This window comes from Suricata suricatta, chromosome 4 (assembly GCF_006229205.1).
Source record: "Suricata suricatta isolate VVHF042 chromosome 4, meerkat_22Aug2017_6uvM2_HiC, whole genome shotgun sequence".
In the NCBI taxonomy this organism is placed as follows: domain Eukaryota; kingdom Metazoa; phylum Chordata; class Mammalia; order Carnivora; family Herpestidae; genus Suricata; species Suricata suricatta.
Window position 1 is genome coordinate 116,975,634 of NC_043703.1, and position 21,446 is coordinate 116,997,079.

Sequence of the window (21,446 nt, forward strand, 5' to 3'; positions counted from 1 at the left end):
TGTGGGGCCATCCTATGCATTGTAGCATGTAGAGCAGCATCCCTGGCTTCCATCCCCCAGATGCCAGCAGCACCACCCCTCTAACTGTGACAAACAACACCTCTGGACATTGCCAAATGTCCCCTGGAGGAGGATGGGGGTACAGGCAAAGTTACCTTCAATTTGGAACCACTGGCTGGCATAGAGCCAAAGGCATATAAAACACAACTCCATTTTCAAAGTCATAATTTACACATAGCTTTGTAGGGCCATGTTCTTTCCTGAATTATTCCAAGAACCAGCAAGGAAACTCAAGCTAGGAGATTCTCCACGCCCCCTCCCCCACCCCTTTCTCATTTTAAAGAAAGAAAAAAGAGAAAAAAAATTCAGATGGTACTGTTATGGATTAAATTGTGTCACCCCCAAAATACACATTAAAATCTTAACCTCTGTACCTATGAATGTGGCCTTATTTGGAAATAGGTTCTTTGCAGATATAATCAAGTTAAGATGAGGTCACTGCCACTGGCCCTAATCCAGTATGACTGATGTCCTCATACAAATAGGAAAGAGCCATAGGAAGACACACAGGGAGAAACTATGTGAGGACACGGGCTGAGATGGACTGATGCGGCTGCAAACCAAGGACACCAAGGGCTGGTGGCTACCAGCAGAAGCTGGGGAGAGGGAATGGAGGATCCCACCCAGGGTCTGGGAGCTGGGTCTGCCCACTCTTTGATTTGGAACTTTAACCCTCCCGAACTGTGAGAGAAATTTTCTATTGTATAAGCCACCTAGAATGTGCCACTTTGTTATGGCAACCCTAGAAAACCCATACAGGAACACAGAGTGTCTAGAGAAAAGTTTGGGTTCCTCCACTGCTGTGCTGGGCCCCACTTCCCTTTTCCTGCCACATCCTTTACAGAGGGATCCAGAAGGGTTTGGAGGGCCCAGGGAAGAAGAGTGCAGAGGCGGGACCCCATGGCTTGGAGTGGGTGCTTCAGGCAGAGGTGGGGAAGGTTCCCGCAGGTGGGTGAAGTGAGAAGATTAAAGGACGGCTGGCGTCACCGTCAGGCCTGGGGTGGGCACCTTCCCGTCCAGATAAGCTCTTCCCCGATTTCGTGCACCGCTGGCATCTCTTCGTCCTCCCCGCTGCTCCCGCCGCTGCCGCCGCCTCCCGCGCCGCCTCCTGCAGCCGCTCCGCCGCCTCCGCCCACAGAGCCATTCATTTGGCCCAGCTCCGTCAGGGAGAACACTGATTTCCTGTACGGAGCAAGGGGCAGGGGACAGTGGGACTCCCAATTCTGGGACAAGCTTAGCGGCTCTAGAACTGTCTGGAGAACACCTCTGACCTCTCCTACAAAATCATGAAATACCTTAAAATACAGAAACAGGTGCAGAAAATTATCTGACAATACTCATGCATAGGTCACCCACATTTTCTAGATGTTCACATGCAGCATATTACTTGCTATTCTTTTTTAGATAAATAAAATGACACCAGAAAAAGAAATAGTGTAAACCCATGGTTGCTGACCAGAAAAGCCACAGACTCCTTTTGTACCACTGCCCTCTTCCTCCACCCCTCCATCCACATACATACCTCTTATCAGCAGAGGGAACTTTCTTGGGGGGCTCAATTCGGATATTTGGGTCCCATTCTCCAGGGGGAAGGACGATGACCTCATCCAGAAATTCATCAATCCCTGCTATCAGATCTTCCCGATTCCGGGCTTTATAGGCCACATCACTGAAGAGCTGAGGAGGAAAGAGTAAGGGGACATCTGCAGACTGTCTACTTCTTATCCCCCTCCTGGAAGCACATCACATATGGTTCTGGAGAAGATCCCTCTGAACCATTGCTCCTGCCAGCTCACTCTGTCCTTGAGGTAAAGACAGCCCCGCAGGTAAAATTAGGCACAGTGGGGAATAGCACGGCCTTGGGCGAAGACCTGAAGGCCAGCTCTCCATGTCCTAGCTGTAGAACTTTGGTTGAGTCACTTAACCTTTCTGCTGTAGTTTTGCACAGAGAAAGCTCATTAGAAAACCTATGCAGAGCCCAGTCCAAGAAGATCAGATACTTTAAATCTGATTATAACTTCCTAGCCCCTCAGCCTTGGAGGGTCAGGCTGCATTATTCCAGGTTGTTTCCAGGGTGTTTGTTCCGACTTATAGATCATGCCTGTGTTTAAAGTTCTCTAGGCTCTAATGTCTACTGACTGATGAATCGATAAAGAAGATGTGGTTTATATACACAATGGACTACTACTTGACAATGAGAAAGAATGAAATTATGTCATTTGCAGCAACATGGATGCAACTGGAAGGTATTATGCTGAGTGAAATAAGTTAGTCAGAGAAGGACAGATATCATATGTTTTCACTCATATGTGGATCTTGAGAAACTTAACAAAAGATCATGGCAGAAGGTGGGAGGAATAGATAGAAACAGAGAGGGAGGGAGACAAACCATAAGAGGATCTTAAATACAGAAAACAAAGTGAAGATGGATGGGGGGGTAGAGGAGAGGGGGAAATGGGTGATGGGTATTGAGGAGAGCACTTGTGGGGATGAGCACTGGATGTTGTATGTAAGCTAATTTGATAATAAATTATATTTTAAAAATTAAAAAAATAAAAAAGGCAGTATGAGATGATTATGAAAAAATTAAAAATAAAATTCTCTAGGCCCCCCACCACCCCAGAGATAGAGAGAACCCTAAGCGTGCCTACAGGCTCTGTGCAGTCTCTGGCTCACCTCTTGCTTTTGAAGCTCTTACATTGAGCCTAAGTCAAACCACTTTTATCTAGCTTCTGCATCTCCAAGGTTTGGCTCTTGTTCTCTTTCCCTGGAATGCCTGTCTCTTGGGCTTATGCAAGGTCTACCTAACTCCTGCTCATCCTTAGCTTAAAGTCGCCTCCTATGTGAAGCCTCACCTGGCTGCCTGGACAGTTAGCATATGGTTCACTTTAGAATTACAAGTGTTTTTTTCCCACTTGATTGGTGCTCCTAAAGGGCAGTGACTGTTCCCTAATTCTCATAACCCTCAGTGACCTGCACAAGCCTGACACAGCAGGTGCTCAAATGTGCCTGTTAAGTGAGTGAATAAAGGCACAGTGCTTGATGCGGGAGGCATGACATTCAGGAGTACACGCTTCACGTTCCCACTTACATCATCTACCATGAGGGTTGCAATGGCACGGCCAATTTCATTGTAGGATTTTGATCTCCCAGAAGGTCCGAGCAATATGAACAGAAATCTGCAAAAAAAGATGAAGTTGAGAAGGAGGAGGGGGAGGAAAGTGAGAAGTAAAAATAGAAGCAGGTAAAGAGGATTCTCTGGCTCTGGACATGATTCATTCTTAACTGCTGAATTGACCATACACTTGTCCCTTCCCTCCTTTGACTCCCATGCTTGCTCTGCAGAGGCATTTATCTCTCCACTCCCTCCAGCTCCCAGTTGAGCATCCTCACCATCCTCTTGTTGTCCGAGCCCAGCCAATGGTGTCTGTCTCAGCTGTTGGCTTCTTCTTTTTTTATGATTATTTAAAATAAACTCTGGGACGCCTGGGTGGCTTAGTCGGTTAAGCGTCCGGCTTTGTTTCAGGTCATGATCTCATGGTTCGTGGGTTCGTGCCCTGCTTCAGGCTCTGTGTTGACAGCTAGCTCAGAGCCTGGAGCCTATTTAAGATTCTATGTATCCCTCTCTCTCTGACCCTCCCCTGATCGTGCTGTCTCTGTCTCTCAAAAATAAATAAAAAACATAAAAAAATTTTTTAAAAACTCTAAAATTCTCTCCTAATCATAAGACTTCCTTCCCTAGCAATTCCCTAATTTTTCTTCTATATTTTAGGGGTGTCTCCGACAGCACTTTGTGCCAACTGCCTGGACAGCTGGCTTCCTTCAGGCGGTGTGGGAGCTGATTTCAGTGGCCCTCACCTGGTGGGGACAGGCACCTCGGTCATTCCTCCCAACATGGCTGACTGGATGAGACGCACGAAGGCGATGAATGGCTGGTCCAGGAAGTCTACCTCACCCACAAGCACATTGGAGGCTTCTGAGTCCTTGGGGATCTTCTTCATGAATTTGTTTTTCCGCTGGTCAGGGAGGGAGAAACAAGATACCCATGGATACTCACATCAGTGGTTTTAGCTCTCACCCCCTTACCCCCGCTTCAGATTGCTGTGAAGGCCTAACTTTAAAATTTTCTCCAAGTACTTCTCAAGACTGAAATAACTAAACATTTTCTCTATTCTGCAGATGAAGAGACTCAAAATTGGTTAACCCTAGGACCAAGTAAGCCTTAGTAGACGGGAAGGAATAGGCAATGATCTGACCCCTAAGATATTCTTTGATGGGTGAAAACTTTGCTCAACAAAAGTGTGAGCCAAGGGGTAAAAGAAGAGAGCCAAGGGGTCAAAGAAGAGAGCCCAGGCTTGCTGGCCGTCAGGCCTCATCTCCCAGCCCCCTGCAGCACAAGCAGATGGGAGTCTTGGCTCTTCCACACCAGGCACCTTCACCTTGGTGCCTGTGGAAAGGATGAGGCCCATTCTGATGACCAGGGCAGACATGCTTTGTTTTCCCTTTGCAGGAGCTCTGGACCCCACCTCCAAATCTTTGGGAGACTTCTGTGTCCCCACATCACCCCGCAGGGGAACTCCCAGGAAACTCATAGCTTCTGAGACTTTCCAACTTAAGACCATCAAGATGCTGGGGGCTAGTGTCTGTTCAAGGCAGGAAGATCAAATAGGCAGAGTGAGTGGAGTCCAATATAAGAAGTACTGAACGCAAGCCCTCATCCCAAACTTATTCCCACTCTCCCCGTGTATGACTTTATTCCTAGGGTTAAGACACTGACTCCTCTTGAGTCCTCTTTTATGATGAAAATGCCCCAGGGACAGTCATGTACAACTTATTCTTAGTCTTTAACATCATAGGCTATATTAGTTTTCTCAGATTGCTTCTCCATAAGGTATCAAGGGGATGAGTAAGAAACCGAGAGATAATTTTGTACAGAGAGGATGGAGAGGCTTTTGTGAGGGCAGAGCTAGTGGAAGTCCATGGTGGCCAACAAAGGAGGAAAGGGACAGAAGGGGAGGCAAGTGCTAATAAGAGATCCTGTGGACATGACAACTCTGCCCCCCAATTCCTCCCCGGCTGGAGTCTCTCCTGCTTCTCATAGGCATAGTAGAAACACAGATTCCTTGCATCTCTTCCCATTCCTGGGCATGGGCATGGACTGTTCTCTGATGCACTCATGGGGGGGGTGTGATACAGACTGGGCTCGGCAGCCTACCAGTACAAGAAAAGGCACGTGAGCAATGGCTGCACCCATATAATCTTTGAAATCCAAACAAAGAAACAAACAAAACTCTTCATAGCCACCTAGCTAAAAGTACCAAGGACCCTAACAGTGAGAATAAGAATGGCCAGACGTTAAATGAGAAAGCCAGAGTCCCTAAGGCTCAAAAAGTCCCTCTGTTGCAGGCAAAGTCAACTGGTTCATAAGGAGGTTCCCCAGGATGGTGGGCAACTGCTGTCCCTCTGTCAGGAAAGGAGGAGGGGAGAGGTGGCAGGAGTGCCCTGGAGAACAAGACCTTGAAAACAACAATGCTTTGGGGTGATCCAACCAGCACACCCATAATCCAGGAGAGTAGAAGGGCCCCCTTGCAGATTGTGACATGTTTGGTAAGGAGGTCAATGGTGGCATCCCAGAAATGAGCCATGCTGGCATTCTGGCCCTCATGGCTTGGCCACAATCTGGACATGGATTTGTCCAACCAGAGCCCTGCAGAGCCCACCTCCTGAACCCCATAGGGACTCATCCACCCTGCTGAGTCTCTGCACACAGTGACTCCATGCTCTGCTCATTGGGAATCTGTTGGCCTGTCTAAGGCAGGTGTGGAGTTTTAAAGAAAGATGCACCTACAGGGCACCCACTGGCCTGCAAGCCATTGACCCCACAGCAAGCCATACTGCTGCAAATACTGAGAAGCAGCATCACTCAATCAGTTGGGAGAGCTGGATGCTAGGCTCCAAGCCCTAGACAGAGGTAGCATGGCCTGGGGGAAAGTGATAGCTAGTGTTCTTATTACCACTTAGATATTTATTAAAATAGTCTCTGTAAGACTTTTACTAGGCAATGCTTTCTTATCATGGTTTTACTGTCTGTGTGCATGACTATACTAAAGTGGGTTTTCTCTCTAAATAAAATTCCAGAATATTTCTTCCCAAGTCACTCCCAAACTAAGGACTCTAGAATCAGACTGCCTGGATCAAATCATGTTGCCTTTCAGCTGCATGAAATTGGGCACATTATTTAACTGCTTTAAGCCCTCAGTGTTCTCATCAGTAGAATGGAGATAATAAGTATACTTTTGTGATACACACAAAAAGCTCTGCATGGTGTAGTGCATGCAGCATGTGGACCTGAAATGTTGGTTGATGCTGTTATTGTTATTATTTTAGCCACCAAAGGGGCTTTGGGACTCTGACATGAGGGACTCTTTTTGTTTTTCCTTCACCAAACTTGGGGGTGCCTTGAAGGCCTGGAGGTCACCCAAGCTCCTGAGGGATTCTTGCCAAATTTCAGGTTTTCTCCATCTCCTTTCTTCCTATTTCTGGAGGCACAGGCAAGGGGAACATGAGATAACTGCTCTCAGAATGTATGAGGGTTGCAGTTGAAGGGGGCTGCCACTGGGGTTCCCTAAGGGCATTGTCACAGGGTACCTTGGATGTGGGCCTTAGAACTTGGACTCGACCTGTTTGTAGTATACTGATCTCCCCAAGCAGGTTTCAGCCAAGCTGGTGGGAAACAAGAATTGATATCCTGCCCTGGCCTAGGAGAAGACACACTAGTGGGCAGTCCAGTTGATCTACTGTTGTCTCTACAGGCAGCCCAAATCCCTACTCCATCCTTAAAGGTACTTGGGGGTCATGGAGAAGGTGAGACTGTGTGCTGGTCTTCTCTTGTCCAACAAATCCCAAGTTCAGGGACAGCTGGCACTGCATCTGATCATGCTTCTCTGTCCCCTGCTTCCTGAGTGCCTGGCACAGAGCCAGCATATAGGGCCTAGTGAGTACCGGACTGATGGGCTGGACAGTCACAAAGGCAGCCTAGAGCCCCCGCCCAGGTCCCCCCTGGAGACTCCTACTCCTTCATGGAAATGGAGTTCTTCCCATAGGGGCTCCCTGCCCCTGAAACCAATGGTGCCCTCCCGCCCTGGGCCAAGGGCCAGGCCTTTACTACCTGGTCTGTGTTTGGGGTGCGAGAAATATCGTTCATGCTCCTGCTCTGGGCATGACCTAGGAGAGAAGGAAAAGAAGGTCCATCAGGGGAAGTCAGGCTCTTGCAGGTCCTTTTCCCTTGGTCCCTCCACATGCTTCTCCCAGCTTCATAACCGAAGCTAGACCCCCTCTCCCCTCATTCCTCAGTCCTCTGGAGCTAGGCTCTTCTGCCTTTCCTTCCCTTTCTTCCCTTCTACTGCAGGTTCTTCTGTCTCTTCTCACCCTCAGTGTGCTGTGCTCTGCTCTCTATCCCTCCGCCCCACCATTTTGGCAGAGACCAATATATCTGCTCTGGGCCAGGCCCTGGAGGAGGTGGGGACAGACACATGATTAGGTGAGGTGACGGTGTCATTGAGCTTGGGACTGTTGGAGAGAGAAGACAGGTTTTACCTCTGTCTTCTGTGACCCATGTGAGTGTTTAAAAATGGCCAGGTGTTGGGGCACCTGGGTGACTCACTTGGGTGAGTGTCCAATTTCTGCTTAGGTCATAATCTCATAGTTCATAGGTTTGAGCCCCACATCGGACTCTGTGCTGACAGCTTAGAGCCTGGAGCCTGCTTTGGATTCTGTATCTCTCTCTCTCTGACCCTTCCCTGCTCATGCTCTTTCTCTCAAAAGTGAGTAAACATTAGAAAAACATTTTTTTTCATGGTCAGATATTTGGCTGGCAGAGGGAAGGAACATGGAGAGAATAGTGATGGAAAATTATTTGAACTGCCCAATTGTTCCTTCCCTGGCCAAGGCAGGAGAAAGTCAGCTCTCATTTCCCAGGGGCAGCCAAATCCAGTAGTCACACTCAGATCTGTTATTTCTTGGCTTTCTGTGGCCTGTGGCATCCCTAGCTTCTAGAACTCTATCCTCCCTTGGTTCCCTGACTCTTATACACACCCAGGATCCTCTCCTGCTGGGCTCAGGGCCTTGCTTTGCTTCATCCCCTGCAGAGTCTTCACCCCCTCCATCCTTGGTCAGTTACATCCACCCTCCCCCACCCCCATCACTTCATGCCTACATTGGGCTGAGGATGCCCAGGTTGGGTCTCCACACCTCTCTCCCAAGCCCCAGACTCCACTGTGCAGCCCCACCTGGCACCTTAAACTCAGCATCCCAGGAAACGGAACTCACCGGCTTCTACCAAACAATTCCCCCTTCACACCTTAGTCTGTTCAATGCCCTTCACTCCCATCCATCCCCACCCCCAAGCCAGGTGCTGGCCTCACCTCCTCATCTCCTGCTTCTCCTGGTCCTTGCATCCCACACTAGCCCTGTCATCTCCAGTCTTGTTCTGACAGTCTCTCACTTCTGATCTTATCCCCTTCTAGTTTATTCTTTCTCAAATAAGAATCTGATCATGATATACCTCTGCTGAAAACTTCTCAGGGGGCCCCATTACCTTTACCATAAAGACAGACTCCTTCTGCAGCATATGTAGGCCCTCTCCACTTTGACCCTCTTGCCCTCAGGTCCTGCCCTCCTAGTGAAGTGAATGCTCACTTCACAGTGCCTTCCTTCTACAGTTAGTTTCCTTTGTTGGGAACAGCCTCCTCCCCCAATGCCCCCATCCCACCGCATGTTCCTGGAAAATTCCTATTTATTTTCCAAGACTCAGATGTGTCTCCTCTCTGAGCCTTCCAGGGGCCACCCAGGGTTGGGGTGGTTTGCACACAGGTCTCCACTGCAGTGTTGGGCACAAAGGTGACCTCAGACACAATGAACAACTGGGAAGAAGGCTTGCCTCAAAGCCATTCACGGCCTCCTGCCATCCCTACATGGAAAAACCAAGGCCAGAAGACTAGGGTTCCGGGGTCACCAACAACAGAGAGAAAAGACCACCTGAGGCCTTGAGCAGAGCCCATGCTGTCCTCCAAATCATTCTTGACCCTGCTCAGGGCACAGTGGCATAACCTGTTCATATCTTAGCATTTTAGTAAAAGTACTTAAAGGAATATACTCCTCTTACTCCTTTTTCTTTCTATTTTGCAATTTCTCTCTCTTCTTTGCTTCACGGATCTCCCCTGATGAACTGCCTGAAAAGCCCTATCTATGACTGTGTACTTCACAAGTCTCCTCACCCACTCCCAGGACTTGGGAGACTGTGACTGCCAGCATCCCACCGTCGTGGTGCACAAGGCTGTCACCCAGTGATGGCAGTGTGCTCTGACTGTCCCAGGGGGAAGTTCTTAGCCTGAATCTAATTCAGTTTCGAGAAAGACTTTTTACCAAAAATGGGGCTAATGATCAGTTTGGTGAAAACAAAGATATAGACTAAAATTAAAAAATGCGTAGCACATAGGATTGTTATTGATTATGCCAGCATTTGATTTAGCGTTGCATTTTTCAGAGTAGTTACATAGAAACTTAGGCTAGTGAGCTAGGTCCTAAGGACAGCCCAGGTTTGGGGTGAAGGGTAGGTTTCTCCTGATGCCTGTCCTAAAGATTCTAGACAGGTCCTGGCTTTATTCCCTCCAACTCTGAAAGTCTATGGAAGCCAACATAGAACAAAGCTGTCTTGCAGCAGACGAGAACACACTCACACAGCCGTCCGTAATTGGCACTTTGCCGCATCCTCAGGTCCTCGGTGGAGTGGCGTAGGCTTGGGCCAGCTGCGGGGCTCCGGGCTGGGCTGCGATCTGGAAGGAGGAACAGAAGTGATTTGGCTTCTGCACAGCCCCTGCAGTCAGCACGGTTTACGTTTAGCCATTCCACCTAAACAAACCTGGGCCGTGAGATGCATCTCTTCCCCTTCCAGGGAGGAAGTATATTTTGGTTGTTTTGTGTTTTGCTTTTGAAGTTAATAGTCTGAACAAGACTACAGAAAATATCTGTACTCTTGAGAGTGAGATACACAATTGTTAAACAGGCAGCAGGTGTTGTAGACTACCTGGTTTCATCCCCAACTCCACCTCTTATTAGCTGTGTGACCTTAGGAGAATAACTTAACATCTTGGTGCCTCAGGCTCCTCATCTGTAAAATGGGGATAACAAGACCAGTACTTAGTCACAGGGTTATTGTGAAGATGAAGTGAGTTAACACGTGTGGAACACTCAGAACAGTGCCTGAAACATGGTAATTGCTACGTACCTGCTGTAATCATATGCTAAACAATTTCTATTTTAAAACAATTCATCTAAAGAGACTGCTCAAGGTTCTTTCTTTAGCAACCTTATGGGCTTTGTTCTCATTACTGTATTTATCTGGCGTGTTCAGCAAGAATACTGTTTGGACATCTTGACCCTATAGTATCAAGAGTGGAGGGTTGCAGGTTTGGGCTGTGTATATGGATCAATCCATTCTCCCTAATGGCTCAGGCTCTGCTAATCAGAGTAACACAGCTGCCAGATTTACAAGCCCTGGCACACTTGAGATGAACCCAGAACCTTCTACCACCATGATGTGCTTAATTTTCTGCCAAGGCTCTTGGCTGTACTTGGGAGTTCAAAGGGAAACTTTTGAGCTCTTTCCATAAACATGCCATTTCTACCAGCATTTTGCAATCCAGTCTGACCATGCATGAGAATCTCTTGGGGAGCTTTCTAAACTTCCTGTTTCCAGGCCATACCTTAGACCAACTGAATCCAACTCTCAGGGTGGGGCCTTTGCACTGAGACATGTTTCATACCCCCAGGCAATTGCATTGTGCATCACAGGCTGAGAACCAACTCTCTTCCTAGGAATGGTTCTGCTCTGGTGGTGGGGATGACGTTGGGGATGGCTGGGTTCTCTATAGGCCTGCTCGTGAAGGAGGCTGAGGTATCCCCAGAACCTCAGAATTTTTCCAGGATCATTAAATCCAGGAGGCCTCCAAGTTGCCAAGACTCTGCAGCCACCAATGAGGCCTCACCCAGACACTGAGACCTGACACAAGCCCCCACATGCCCAATGCCCACCAGCATAGGTCCAACTCACTGGTAGTGGAGGAGACAGACTTTCCAATGTCAACCAAGGAGCGGTGGATGGGCTTCTTGGTCTGGTGACGGTGTTTCCTCAGGAGGACATAGCTGACCCTCTCCCGGAGCTCTGGCCGCAGGAGGCCGTCCTCAATTTGCTTCTCGATGACATCATCTAAGTGGGGAACAGACATGCCTCATCCATGTGGGACAGAATGACGAGGGGTATGGGAGTCTTCAGTTTCATTTATTATTAATTGGATTAAAAGTGTCTAAAGGAGGTAGGAGATGTGGAAATAGTCCTGACTTTGCCACCAACTGCAGAAACATGGGCAAGTTACAAACCTTTGGGTATATGCATGTCTGTGCATGTGTGTGCATCTGTATGTACATATGTGTATGTAATTCTATGCTCTTTCTATCAGTGCTATTGTGAAAAGTATAGGAAATACACTGAGAAGCACAAAACTACCATGTTCAATGGTTTTAGTTCTAACATGAATTCCTTTTAGAAAAGTATTTTGGGCAAAATACTTGTAGCAAATTTGTGAACAAAATTCACAAGAAGTTTTAGGGATAACAAGGTGAGCCACCTTATCCTTCACCATTCCACTGAATGGGAGCTAATTTCCTAGAGGTGAATGATGATCTATTTATTCTGACAATAAACAGGTTGCCAAGGCAATAGGTGTCTCTGACAAGACTAGGAAGCCCATCTCCTTTTTGCTCCATTGATGATGGCATTCATAGGATTGGCTTTTCCCCACTGGAGCTCTACATGGGACTGAGACTGTCTTGGGAGCATCAGACCCAAAGTCTGGTCTCTGCAGGATCATGCAAGTGTGACACAGACTAAGGGCAGGCACAAGGTTGCCATGGCTTTTGGGGGCCCCAGTGGTCCCTGCCTCACCTATGATCTGTGGTAAGGAGCCACCGTCCAAATCCAGCAGCACCGTCCCCGTCTGCAAGCAGGTCCGGAGCTCAAAGAGGCTGTGCAGTGACAGTGTGGACACATGGGGCTTGCTCCAGCGTTCGCCTCCTTTCTCTACCTTTTCTTCAAACTTTATCCACCTGGAAGGGGTTAGGATGGGGCTCAGTGTAGCCAGCACCCTCAGGGTGAGGGGTGTTGGCTTGCAACTCATGTGCTGCATGTTGTTGGGACATTGGTGCTAGACAGGCAGAGAATCTTGGGAATCCCCTCACTCCATTCCCCACTTACAGTGATGCTGGCATGCTCAGGGCACAGTGACATCCAGAGAATGACCATAAGTGGGCATGAGGGATCTTTTGGGGGGTGGCAGAAATGTTCCCAAATTGGATTTGGTGGTGGTTGCACAATTGTGTACATTTACTAAAAATCATCTAATTGTACATTTAAAATGAGGGAAGTTGACCTTAACTATAATAATAAAGCTGTTTAAAAAAAAAAGTATCTGAGGGGCATCTGGGTGGGCCAGTCAGTTAAGCGTTGACTTTGGCTCAGGTCATGATCTCATGGTTCATGAGTTTGAGCCCTGCGTTGGGCTCTGTGCTGACAGCTAGCTCAGAGCCTGCAGCCTGCTTCAGATTCTGTGTCTCCCTTTCTCTGTCCCTCCCCAGCTCATGCCCTGTCTCTCTAAAATATAAAATAAACAAAAAAAATTTTTTAATCTTTTAAAAAATAAATAAAATTTAAAAAGTATCTAAAAGACCTAATTGTGAGACAGGAAACCATCAAAATCCTAGAGGAGAACACAGGCAGCAACCCCTTTGAGCTTAGCCAGAACAACTTCTTACTAGACACACCACTGAAGGCAAGGGAAATAAAAGCAAACATGAACTATTGGAACCTCATCAATATAAAAAACTTCTGCACAACAAAGAAAACAATCAACAAAATTAAAAGGCAGCCTATGAAATGGGAGAAGATATTTGCAAATGACATATCTAATAAAAAGTTAGTATCCAAAACCTATAAAGAACTCATCAAGTTCAAAACCCAAAAGACAAATAACCCAGTGAAGATATGGGCAGAAGACATGAATAGACACTTCTCCAAAAAAGACATCCAGATGGATAACAGATACATCAAAAGATCCTCAATATCAGTCTTCATCGAGGAAATACAAATCCAAACCATGATGAGATACCACCTCATACCTGTCAAAATGGCTAAAAGCAACAACACAAGAACAAACGGGTGTGGTTGCAGAGAAAGGGGAAGCCTCTTGCACTGTTGGTGGGAATGCAAACCGCTGCAGCTACTCTGGAGACCAATATGGAGGTTCCTCAAAAAAATGAATATAGAACTACCTTATGATCCAGCAATTGAACTACTAGGTATTTACCCAAAGCATACAGAAATACAGATTTGATATATGCACCCCAATTTTTATAGCAGCATTATCAACAATAACAATGGAGAAAGTGCAAATGTCTATCGACTGATGAATAAAGAAAATGTGGTGTGTGTGTGTGTGTGTGTGTGTGTGTAATGGAATATTACTCAGGCATCAAAAAGAATGAAATCTTTCCATTTGCAACAACCTGGATGGAAGTAAAATGTATTATGCTAAGCAAAATAACTCAGAGAAAGACAAATGCCATGATTTCACTAATATGAGGAATTTGGATAAACATACGGGAAGGTGGGGAGGGGGAGAGGAAAGAGAACCATACCACAAGAGACTCCTAATAATAGAGAACAAACTGAGGGTTGATGGAGGGAGGTAGATGGTAGATAAGCTACATGAGTGATGGGTACTAAGAAGAGCACTTGTTGTGATGAGCACTGGGTATTTATGTAAGTGATGAATCACTTAATTCTATTCCTGAAACCAATATTGCACTGTGTGTTAACTAAATAAAAATTTTTTTAAAGTATCAACTGGAACCTGGTTACTCAGGGACAGTCACACATGTGTTCAGTGTCTGCCTTATGGGGTGTGGTTTGCTGGGAGCAGAGAAAGCATTTCTGACCCAAAAAAAAGCATTTCCCCATGGCTTTCACTCGTGGGCGTGAAGATCCTACACATCCATTCTGGGTTTTGGTTTTTAAAGTTCATGTTAAAATGCAAATGTCATTTGGGGAAAGGAAGAAATTAAACAAAGGATGTGTAGGCATTTGTTCTTTCTGGAAGACTTGGCATCAGATTCTGGGTGGAGGAGCGGAGTGGGAAGGCCTTGGCCAGAGGCAGCTGTGGCTGCAGTGGCCTATCCCTCCCCTGCAGAGAGCAGCACCAGACAGCCTGGAAAGTTGCCGGGAGAGCAAGGTCAGCAGGCTTGGCTTTGCAAGATGTCAACCCCAACTTGCTGGGTAGCTTCAAGCTATTCCAGTCAAAATCCTAAAAGAGTATTTTTGGGCCATGACTAATTCTGAAGTTTGTCAGAAAATGGTTGAAGAAAGGCTAAATAAGAAGAAAAGGGGGATGGATGTGCTTTTAACAGATAAACAAACTTACCTAAAAGCTGGAGTACTTAACACAGCGCATTTCCAGTCTAGATATAGACAAAGGGATCAATGAACAACAGTCCAGAAGCAAACCTGAGCCCCGCCCTGAGAATGTGGGTTTTTATAGTTGTTTAAAAGATAACCAACTTAAACATAAAAAACATAACCTCTCACCTATTTCTCACCAAACACAATATTAAATTCTACATGGATTAAAATCTAAACATAAAATTAAATCTATGATGGAATATTATTTACTCTTAAAAAGAAAGCAAACTGTGACACATGCTACAACATGGATGAACCTTGAAAACTTTATGCTAGGTGACATAAGTCGGGCGCAAAGATGAACACTGTATGATTCCACTCCCATGGAGACCCAGGGTAGTCAAATTCAGAGACAGGAAGCACAGTGGCGCCTGCCAGGGGCTGAGGGAAGGGGGGGGTGTGTTTGAGACAGTAGAGAGTTTCAGTTTTGCAAGATGACAAAAGTTCTGGAGATGGATGGTAGTGAGGGCTAGGGAGCAGTGTGAACATACCTGAGGCCACTGAACCACACACTTAACAATGGTTAAAATGGTAAAGTCCGTGTTATATATATTTCACCACAATTCAACTAAATAATTTAAAAATGTATAAACTACAATATAAATATCCTAGAAGAGATTATGAGAGAGTCTTCCTATCTACTTGGTTTTACAGAAAGAATTCCTAAACAAGATGTGAAGCCAGAAGGGGGGGAAAATGGACAGATTTTATTACATAAAAATAAACTAAAACTCCCATATCACAAAATAAGACATAGTTCAAAGAAATGCAATATGGTTGGGGAAACTGTTATAACACAGAGGGCATCAAAAAACTGGTGTCTACACTATCACTAAACTCCTTCATATCAATAAGAAAAAGTCAAATTACCCAAATGACAAATGAACATTTCTAGAAAAAAATGAAGAGGGCCAAGAAGATTTTTCAACTTTACTGATAATTGAGGACAGAAGTTCCCTGTCAAATGGTTAACAATGATGGTTACTTCTGGGGAGAGGGGTGGGTTTGCTGGTGGGGGAGGGGTTAAGAGACTTTCACTCAGTTTAGATTAATTAATGTAGCAACGGCACAGACTATAAAGCCAGACAACCAGGTTTTGAGTCCCAGCTCCATCATTTACTAGCTATGGACAGGATCATTTTGTTTTCTACAGGAATAATAATAATATGTAGCAATCAGAGCAGTACCTGGCACATAATACACATTCTGTTACTGTTAGCTATTAATGTAAAAATAAAGAATATTGCTTTGTAATTTTAGAAACAATAAAAGAAAATAGAGGCCTTCAAAGATCTCCCAACCAGAGGACACTGTGATTGATATTTGATGACTCTCATGATAGACCTCTGTATGCGTAAATGCACACATGTACATGTGCAGGCATTCGATTTTGCATTAATGACACTGCCGGTAAAAGCAGAATATCTACTGGACATTCATTCTTTCATGTTAATAAATATTTATATAATTTTATTTATTTACTTTTTAAATGTTTGTTATTTTTGAGAGAGACAGAGAGCAAGCAGAGGCGGGGCAGAGAGAGAGGGAGACAGAATCTGAAACAGGCTCCAGGCTCTGAGCTGTCAGCATAGAGCCTGATGCAGGGCTCAAACTCACAGACTGCAAGGTCATGACCTGAGCTAAAATCGGCCACTTAACCAACTGAGCCACCCAGGCATCCTGTATTTATATCATTTTAAAGGCTCTTTAGTATTTCATTGTGTGAATGGATGACAACTGATATGAATAACCCTCACTTGGTGGACATTTAGGTTATTTCTAATTATTCTTTATCATATACAAGGCTGGCTTGAATATCCTTGGCCCCTGTGTCATAATTTCCCTAGGAAAAACTCTCAGAAGTTGAACTGCTGTGTCTGTACATTGTTAAGTGTATGATATGCATTGCCAAACTGTTCTCCAGAAAGCTTCTGCCAACTGACACTCCCACCAGTGTGCAGGAAACCTCATATTTCTCTGAAGTTTCTCAAACCCGGGTATTGTGGGTCTTTCTTTAAGTTTATTTATTAATTTTGGAGAGAGAGAGGGAAGAAGAGAGAGACGGGGGGAGACAGAGAGAATTCCAAGCAGGCTCTGTGCTGTCAGTGCAGAGCCTGAGGCAGAGCTCAAACACACAGACTGTGAGATCACGACCTGGGCTCAAAGACTGACGCTTAACTCAGCCACCCAGGTGCCCCTGTCATTCTTTCTCACTTTGGTTCATTTGGTAATTGAAAATTCACATCACATTTGCATTCTTTTGATTACTAGTGAGGTTGGACATTTTTTTCTCTTTGTTCGATTTCCTCTTTATACAATTGTGTGAGTAGTTTGCATTATTAATGTTTCACATCCTGATTGAATACATTTATTTGAGTCCAATTAACCAGGCACCTAGCAGGGCCTTGGGGGCTTGAACAGACACAGGATGGGGAGGTTTGATTAAAAGAGGCTTGGGAGGGGAAGACCTACAATGTGGAGGCTGGCACGGAGACCACACATATACTTGCCTCTACCAAAATGTAGTTGACTTTTTTAAAAATGGGAACATCTGTTTGGAGACGTAAATTATGGTAGACCCAGATCTGTATGATGTTAATACAAAGTTTTTCTAAAAGTTGTATTAATATAAGGGTTTGCATGGAAGAGATCAAAGGGTAAGTCCAAATGTTCTGATTGAAAAAAATCTTACCTTCTCCCTGAGAGTCCTTCTCCCATTCAAGCAATTACATTGCCCTGTTTTCCCTCTAAAATACACGAGATAAATTATACTGTCACCCTTCCACTGAAGACCCTTTGCTACTCCATGGCCTTGCCCTGTTCACCCAAAGGTGTGGTGTACCACAGTGCATAGAGCCGCTTGGGTTGATTGCTCTCTCCACTCTCTCGTAAACATCCTGGGTGGACATTCCCAGGCAACTCTACCATGACATCCATTCTTCAGTTTTCTGCCTACACAAATGCAACCCCATCTGGAAGGAGTGGATGAGAGCATACCTCCTCTTTGAAACATCCTTTATGATAACTCTGGACAGCAAAGATAATCAGTTCTCTCCGCCTCTCAACTATTTGTACTGTTAGGTCCATGTAAGACATTAGCTTTATACACAGACAAGAGCATCAGCCTACCTGAACACAGTCTGCAGAAAAGCAAAGTTACCTGTTTTCGGGTTTAGGGCAACGTCAGATCTAGTCTCTTACTACTAAAGCATCCCTTGAGAATTTGATTTCAAAAACTTCAAGGGATGCTCAAAAACTTTACTAGGAACACCTCTCCAGACCTCCTTGCAACTGTTTTGGGAATCTGGATGTTGAAACAGTGAACCTGTGCCCTGAAACTAAATTTTGTGTTTTTAATGATGACTGCTAGAAATTGAGCTCACTTTTACCTTGACAAGAATGTGAAACATGGAGGACACAACATCTGCAGCAATGGTTTTCAATGTTGGCTAACTATTAGAATTGCCTGGGGAGATTTCTTAAAAAACTGATGCCTGGATGGTCACCCCTTCAGGAAGGTGGCCTGGCCATAAAAGCTCCCAGTTTATTTGACTGTCCTGAGGGGTGAGGACCCCTTGCTCTGCAATCATACAGAACTGTGTCACTCAGGGATAGTCGGACTTGTTTGGGGTCCCAGTGAAGACAGGCAGCTCTGTGCATATGGGTCCCACACTCTTTAAGGGAATATGGCCTCTCTCCCTTAGAACGGCTTTAAGAACACCAGCTGAAAAAGTAGAACTGTATCTCTGGAGTCTCCTTCCTAGTGGAGTCTCCTTCCTAGCATAACCATTTTTTTGCTTCAGTTTCTCTGATTTTATAACTGGAGTGCATACTCTATACCAGTGTGTCTCATTCAGATTTATGCACATGCAAATCATGTGGAGAAAATGTTAAAATACAGATTCTGGTTCGGCAGGTCTGGGATAGGTCTCTCAGATACTGCATTTCTAACAGAATCCTAGGCATGTCCATACTGCCACTCTTCAAATTACTTTCGAGAGTCATGGATCTATACAGTGAAATGTCCTCTTTCCTCTCTGTTTTCCAGATCTGACTCCTTCATTCTCCACTGCCCAGAAAGAGGACCACTTCCTCTCAAACCTCTCACCATTATCCTACTTCTTTCTCTGATAGCAAATGCTGAGGAGAGGGTTCTCAAACTTAAGCACACATCAGTATCACCTGGAAGGCTGAGGAAAATACAGATTACTGGGTCACACCCCAGAGTTTCTGATTTCATAGGTCTGGGGTAGAAGGGAGGGAGCACCAATAATTTGGACACTTCTAACAAGTTCCCAGATGATACTGATGCTGTCTAGGGATCACACTTTAAGAACCACTGTCTTAGGATGTGCCTGGGTGGCTCAGTTGGTTAAGTGTTGACTTGGGCTCAGGCCATGATCTCACAGTCTGTGAGTTCAAGCCAAGCATCAGGCTCTGTGCTGACATCTCAGAGCCTGAAGCCTGCTTCGGATTCTGTGTCTCCCTCTCTCTCTGCCCTTCCCCTTGCTCATACTCTGTCTCTTTCAAAAACAAATAAATATTTTTTTAAAAATTTAAGAACCACCACTGTCTTAGGATGATGATTCTTAAATTTGGTTGCACAGAATAACACTTCAGATGCTTTTAAAATCTTGATTTCCAGATCTATCCTAGATCTTGATTTCCAGATCTATCTAGATCTATTACATCAGAATACATGAGTGGGACCCAGGTAACTCTGCTATAGACTGTTCTACGTAAAGTTCCTGACTTCTGCGGCTCAGAGGCTAAAATAAACAATTAATTGTAATCAATTATGTTTCCTGGTTACTTTGATCTATACCTGCTTCCCCAAATAGACATCAAGTTTCTTGAGGACAGGGACCATGGTTTCCTCACCAATGTTCCCTTACAGTCATTAAATGGTTGCTCCTTCCTGCTTGAGGGCAGTGAGGCCTCACTGATCACTTTGGGTGAAGTCTAGTTATGAGGAAATGGCTGGGGAAAAACACAATTGTAGGGTTTAAGTGTGTTTAAAAATACTGAGAATGATCTAAGCAATGATCATTGTAGTCTAGTAACATCAGAGACATACACACCAATCAGTGGGGCAGGAGCTGCCTCCTGATAGAAGCAGATGCCTCAGACAAGAATCAGACAAGCCTGGACCCAACCACCTATTTACAGGAAACACAGGGACAGATGAACAGGTGAAACCATCTTAATCATCAAAGAGACACAACAAAATCCAGAATGTGGAAAGCTATAGGACAAAAATGATGCTGTTTCTTTACCAATGACAGCAATCACAAGGGGAAAACTCACTCATTGTGAAGTGACCTTTACACCATAGTTGGCTTCAAAAAGTGGGAAGTTAGAGTTGGAGAAGCAAGTCAAGTGGAAAGAAAATCTCCAGGCTGGAAAAGAACTCTCAGGGATTTTGTCCAGTCCAGGGTAGGGCACCAGATGCCCTTCTCCCTTCTGGGATGGAGCTGAACAGAACATTAAAGAGTCACATGCCACAGAAAGCAGTTCTCTGTCATGCAAAGAGGATCTGAAACTGAGGGCTTTTCTGTGACTAGGAACTCAGTCACAGATACAATCAGAGAGGTCACTGTTCTGTTAACACCAAGAGTGCTAGAAAGTGTCACGGGGCAAGCTACCAGGTACAGCCAAGGCTTTCCAATACTCAACCCCAGGATGTAAGATGAAGAGGCAGGTTCTCCTTTTAGGCCCTGGAAAGGGCTAAAAACTAGGAGACCTGAATTTTAGCTCCATCCTCAGATGGAGACTTAAATTATAACCCCCCACTGACCCTGCCCTGGCTAGTGTATCCGTGGCTCTTGATGTCCATTGCATTAGTGTCATCTGGGAGGTTATTAAAAACTCCAACATCTGACATTGAACCCCAGACTAATGACATTAGAATCTCTGGGGCCTGAGAATCGGATGTTAGGACTTTTAATAAAGAAGACCCAGGTCTTTAAGAGGACAATGAACAGGCCATTATGTGTGGTTAGCTAAGAGTAAAATCTGGAGAATATAGACAACCATATTGATTGGGGTGAAGGTCCTTTCTTCCTGTGCTTATTTTGCATACAATTACCATTAAATTGTGTTCTGGTTAATTTGTTTGCAAAAATTCCCCTTAGATGAACAAATCAGGAGACTATAGATGCTGGTGAGGATGTGGAGAAACAAGCACCCTCCTACACTGTTGGTGGGAATGTAAACTGGTGCAGCCGCTCTGGAAAACAGTGTGGAGGTACCTCAAAAAATTAACAATAGAACTCCCCTATAACCCAGCAATAGCACTGCTAAGGAATGGCCAAGGATAGGGACAAATGGGAGAAGCCAGCTGCAGAAGAATAAAGAAGCTGCCCAGAGAGAGGCAGAGACCAGAAGCAGAGAAAAAGGACAGTTCAGTTTCCTGGGCCCAAGCTTTGAGGTATCTGACCATGCCTGGGCACCATGAAGTCACCCTAAGTTCTGCTGATGCTCCCTTCTGTTGTGTAAGTTAGCTTGGGTGGGTGTCTCTTACTTGCAGCCTAAAATGTCCTAACAATGACAGGGGCATTACCTTTCCTTTGGGCATCCTACACAGGTCCTGACAGCTCATTTGAGCTTAGACTATGTTTGTGAAGCTGGACATGTCAGATTGGGAAGCTCTTGACTTTAGCACAAAGAGCTCCTGACAAGGGGTTTTCAGGAAGGTCTATTCCTTCAGCATCTCTGGAGTCTGACAGTTCTGATCCTAATAAGACAGGAGACATAACCACCAAAATCAATTTGTGAAACTTGTTTTGATTTGAAGTTGTACAAACTAACAGTAGAG

At 45.3% G+C, this 21,446-nt stretch overlaps 1 protein-coding gene across 4 annotated transcripts in view; it reads right to left on the bottom strand.

Annotated features, from left to right (window-relative positions):
* SLC4A5 (solute carrier family 4 member 5) overlaps positions 1–21,446 on the bottom strand; it is a 114,261-nt gene that overhangs the window by 33,077 nt on the left and 59,738 nt on the right. For all 4 annotated transcript variants that reach the window (XR_003907902.1, XM_029937624.1, XM_029937622.1 and 1 more), the window contains exons 7-14: positions 12,062–12,222; positions 11,171–11,326; positions 9,798–9,893; positions 7,229–7,284; positions 3,919–4,076; positions 3,152–3,239; positions 1,583–1,737; positions 1,069–1,242 (exon numbers count right to left, since the gene is read on the bottom strand). Coding sequence is in view for 3 of the 4 variants with exons in the window: in XM_029937624.1 (XP_029793484.1) it covers positions 1,069–1,242; positions 1,583–1,737; positions 3,152–3,239; positions 3,919–4,076; positions 7,229–7,284; positions 9,798–9,893; positions 11,171–11,326; positions 12,062–12,222 (1,044 nt within the window). In the remaining variant the exon portion in view is untranslated. The remainder of the gene's footprint in view (positions 1–1,068; positions 1,243–1,582; positions 1,738–3,151; positions 3,240–3,918; positions 4,077–7,228; positions 7,285–9,797; positions 9,894–11,170; positions 11,327–12,061; positions 12,223–21,446) is intronic.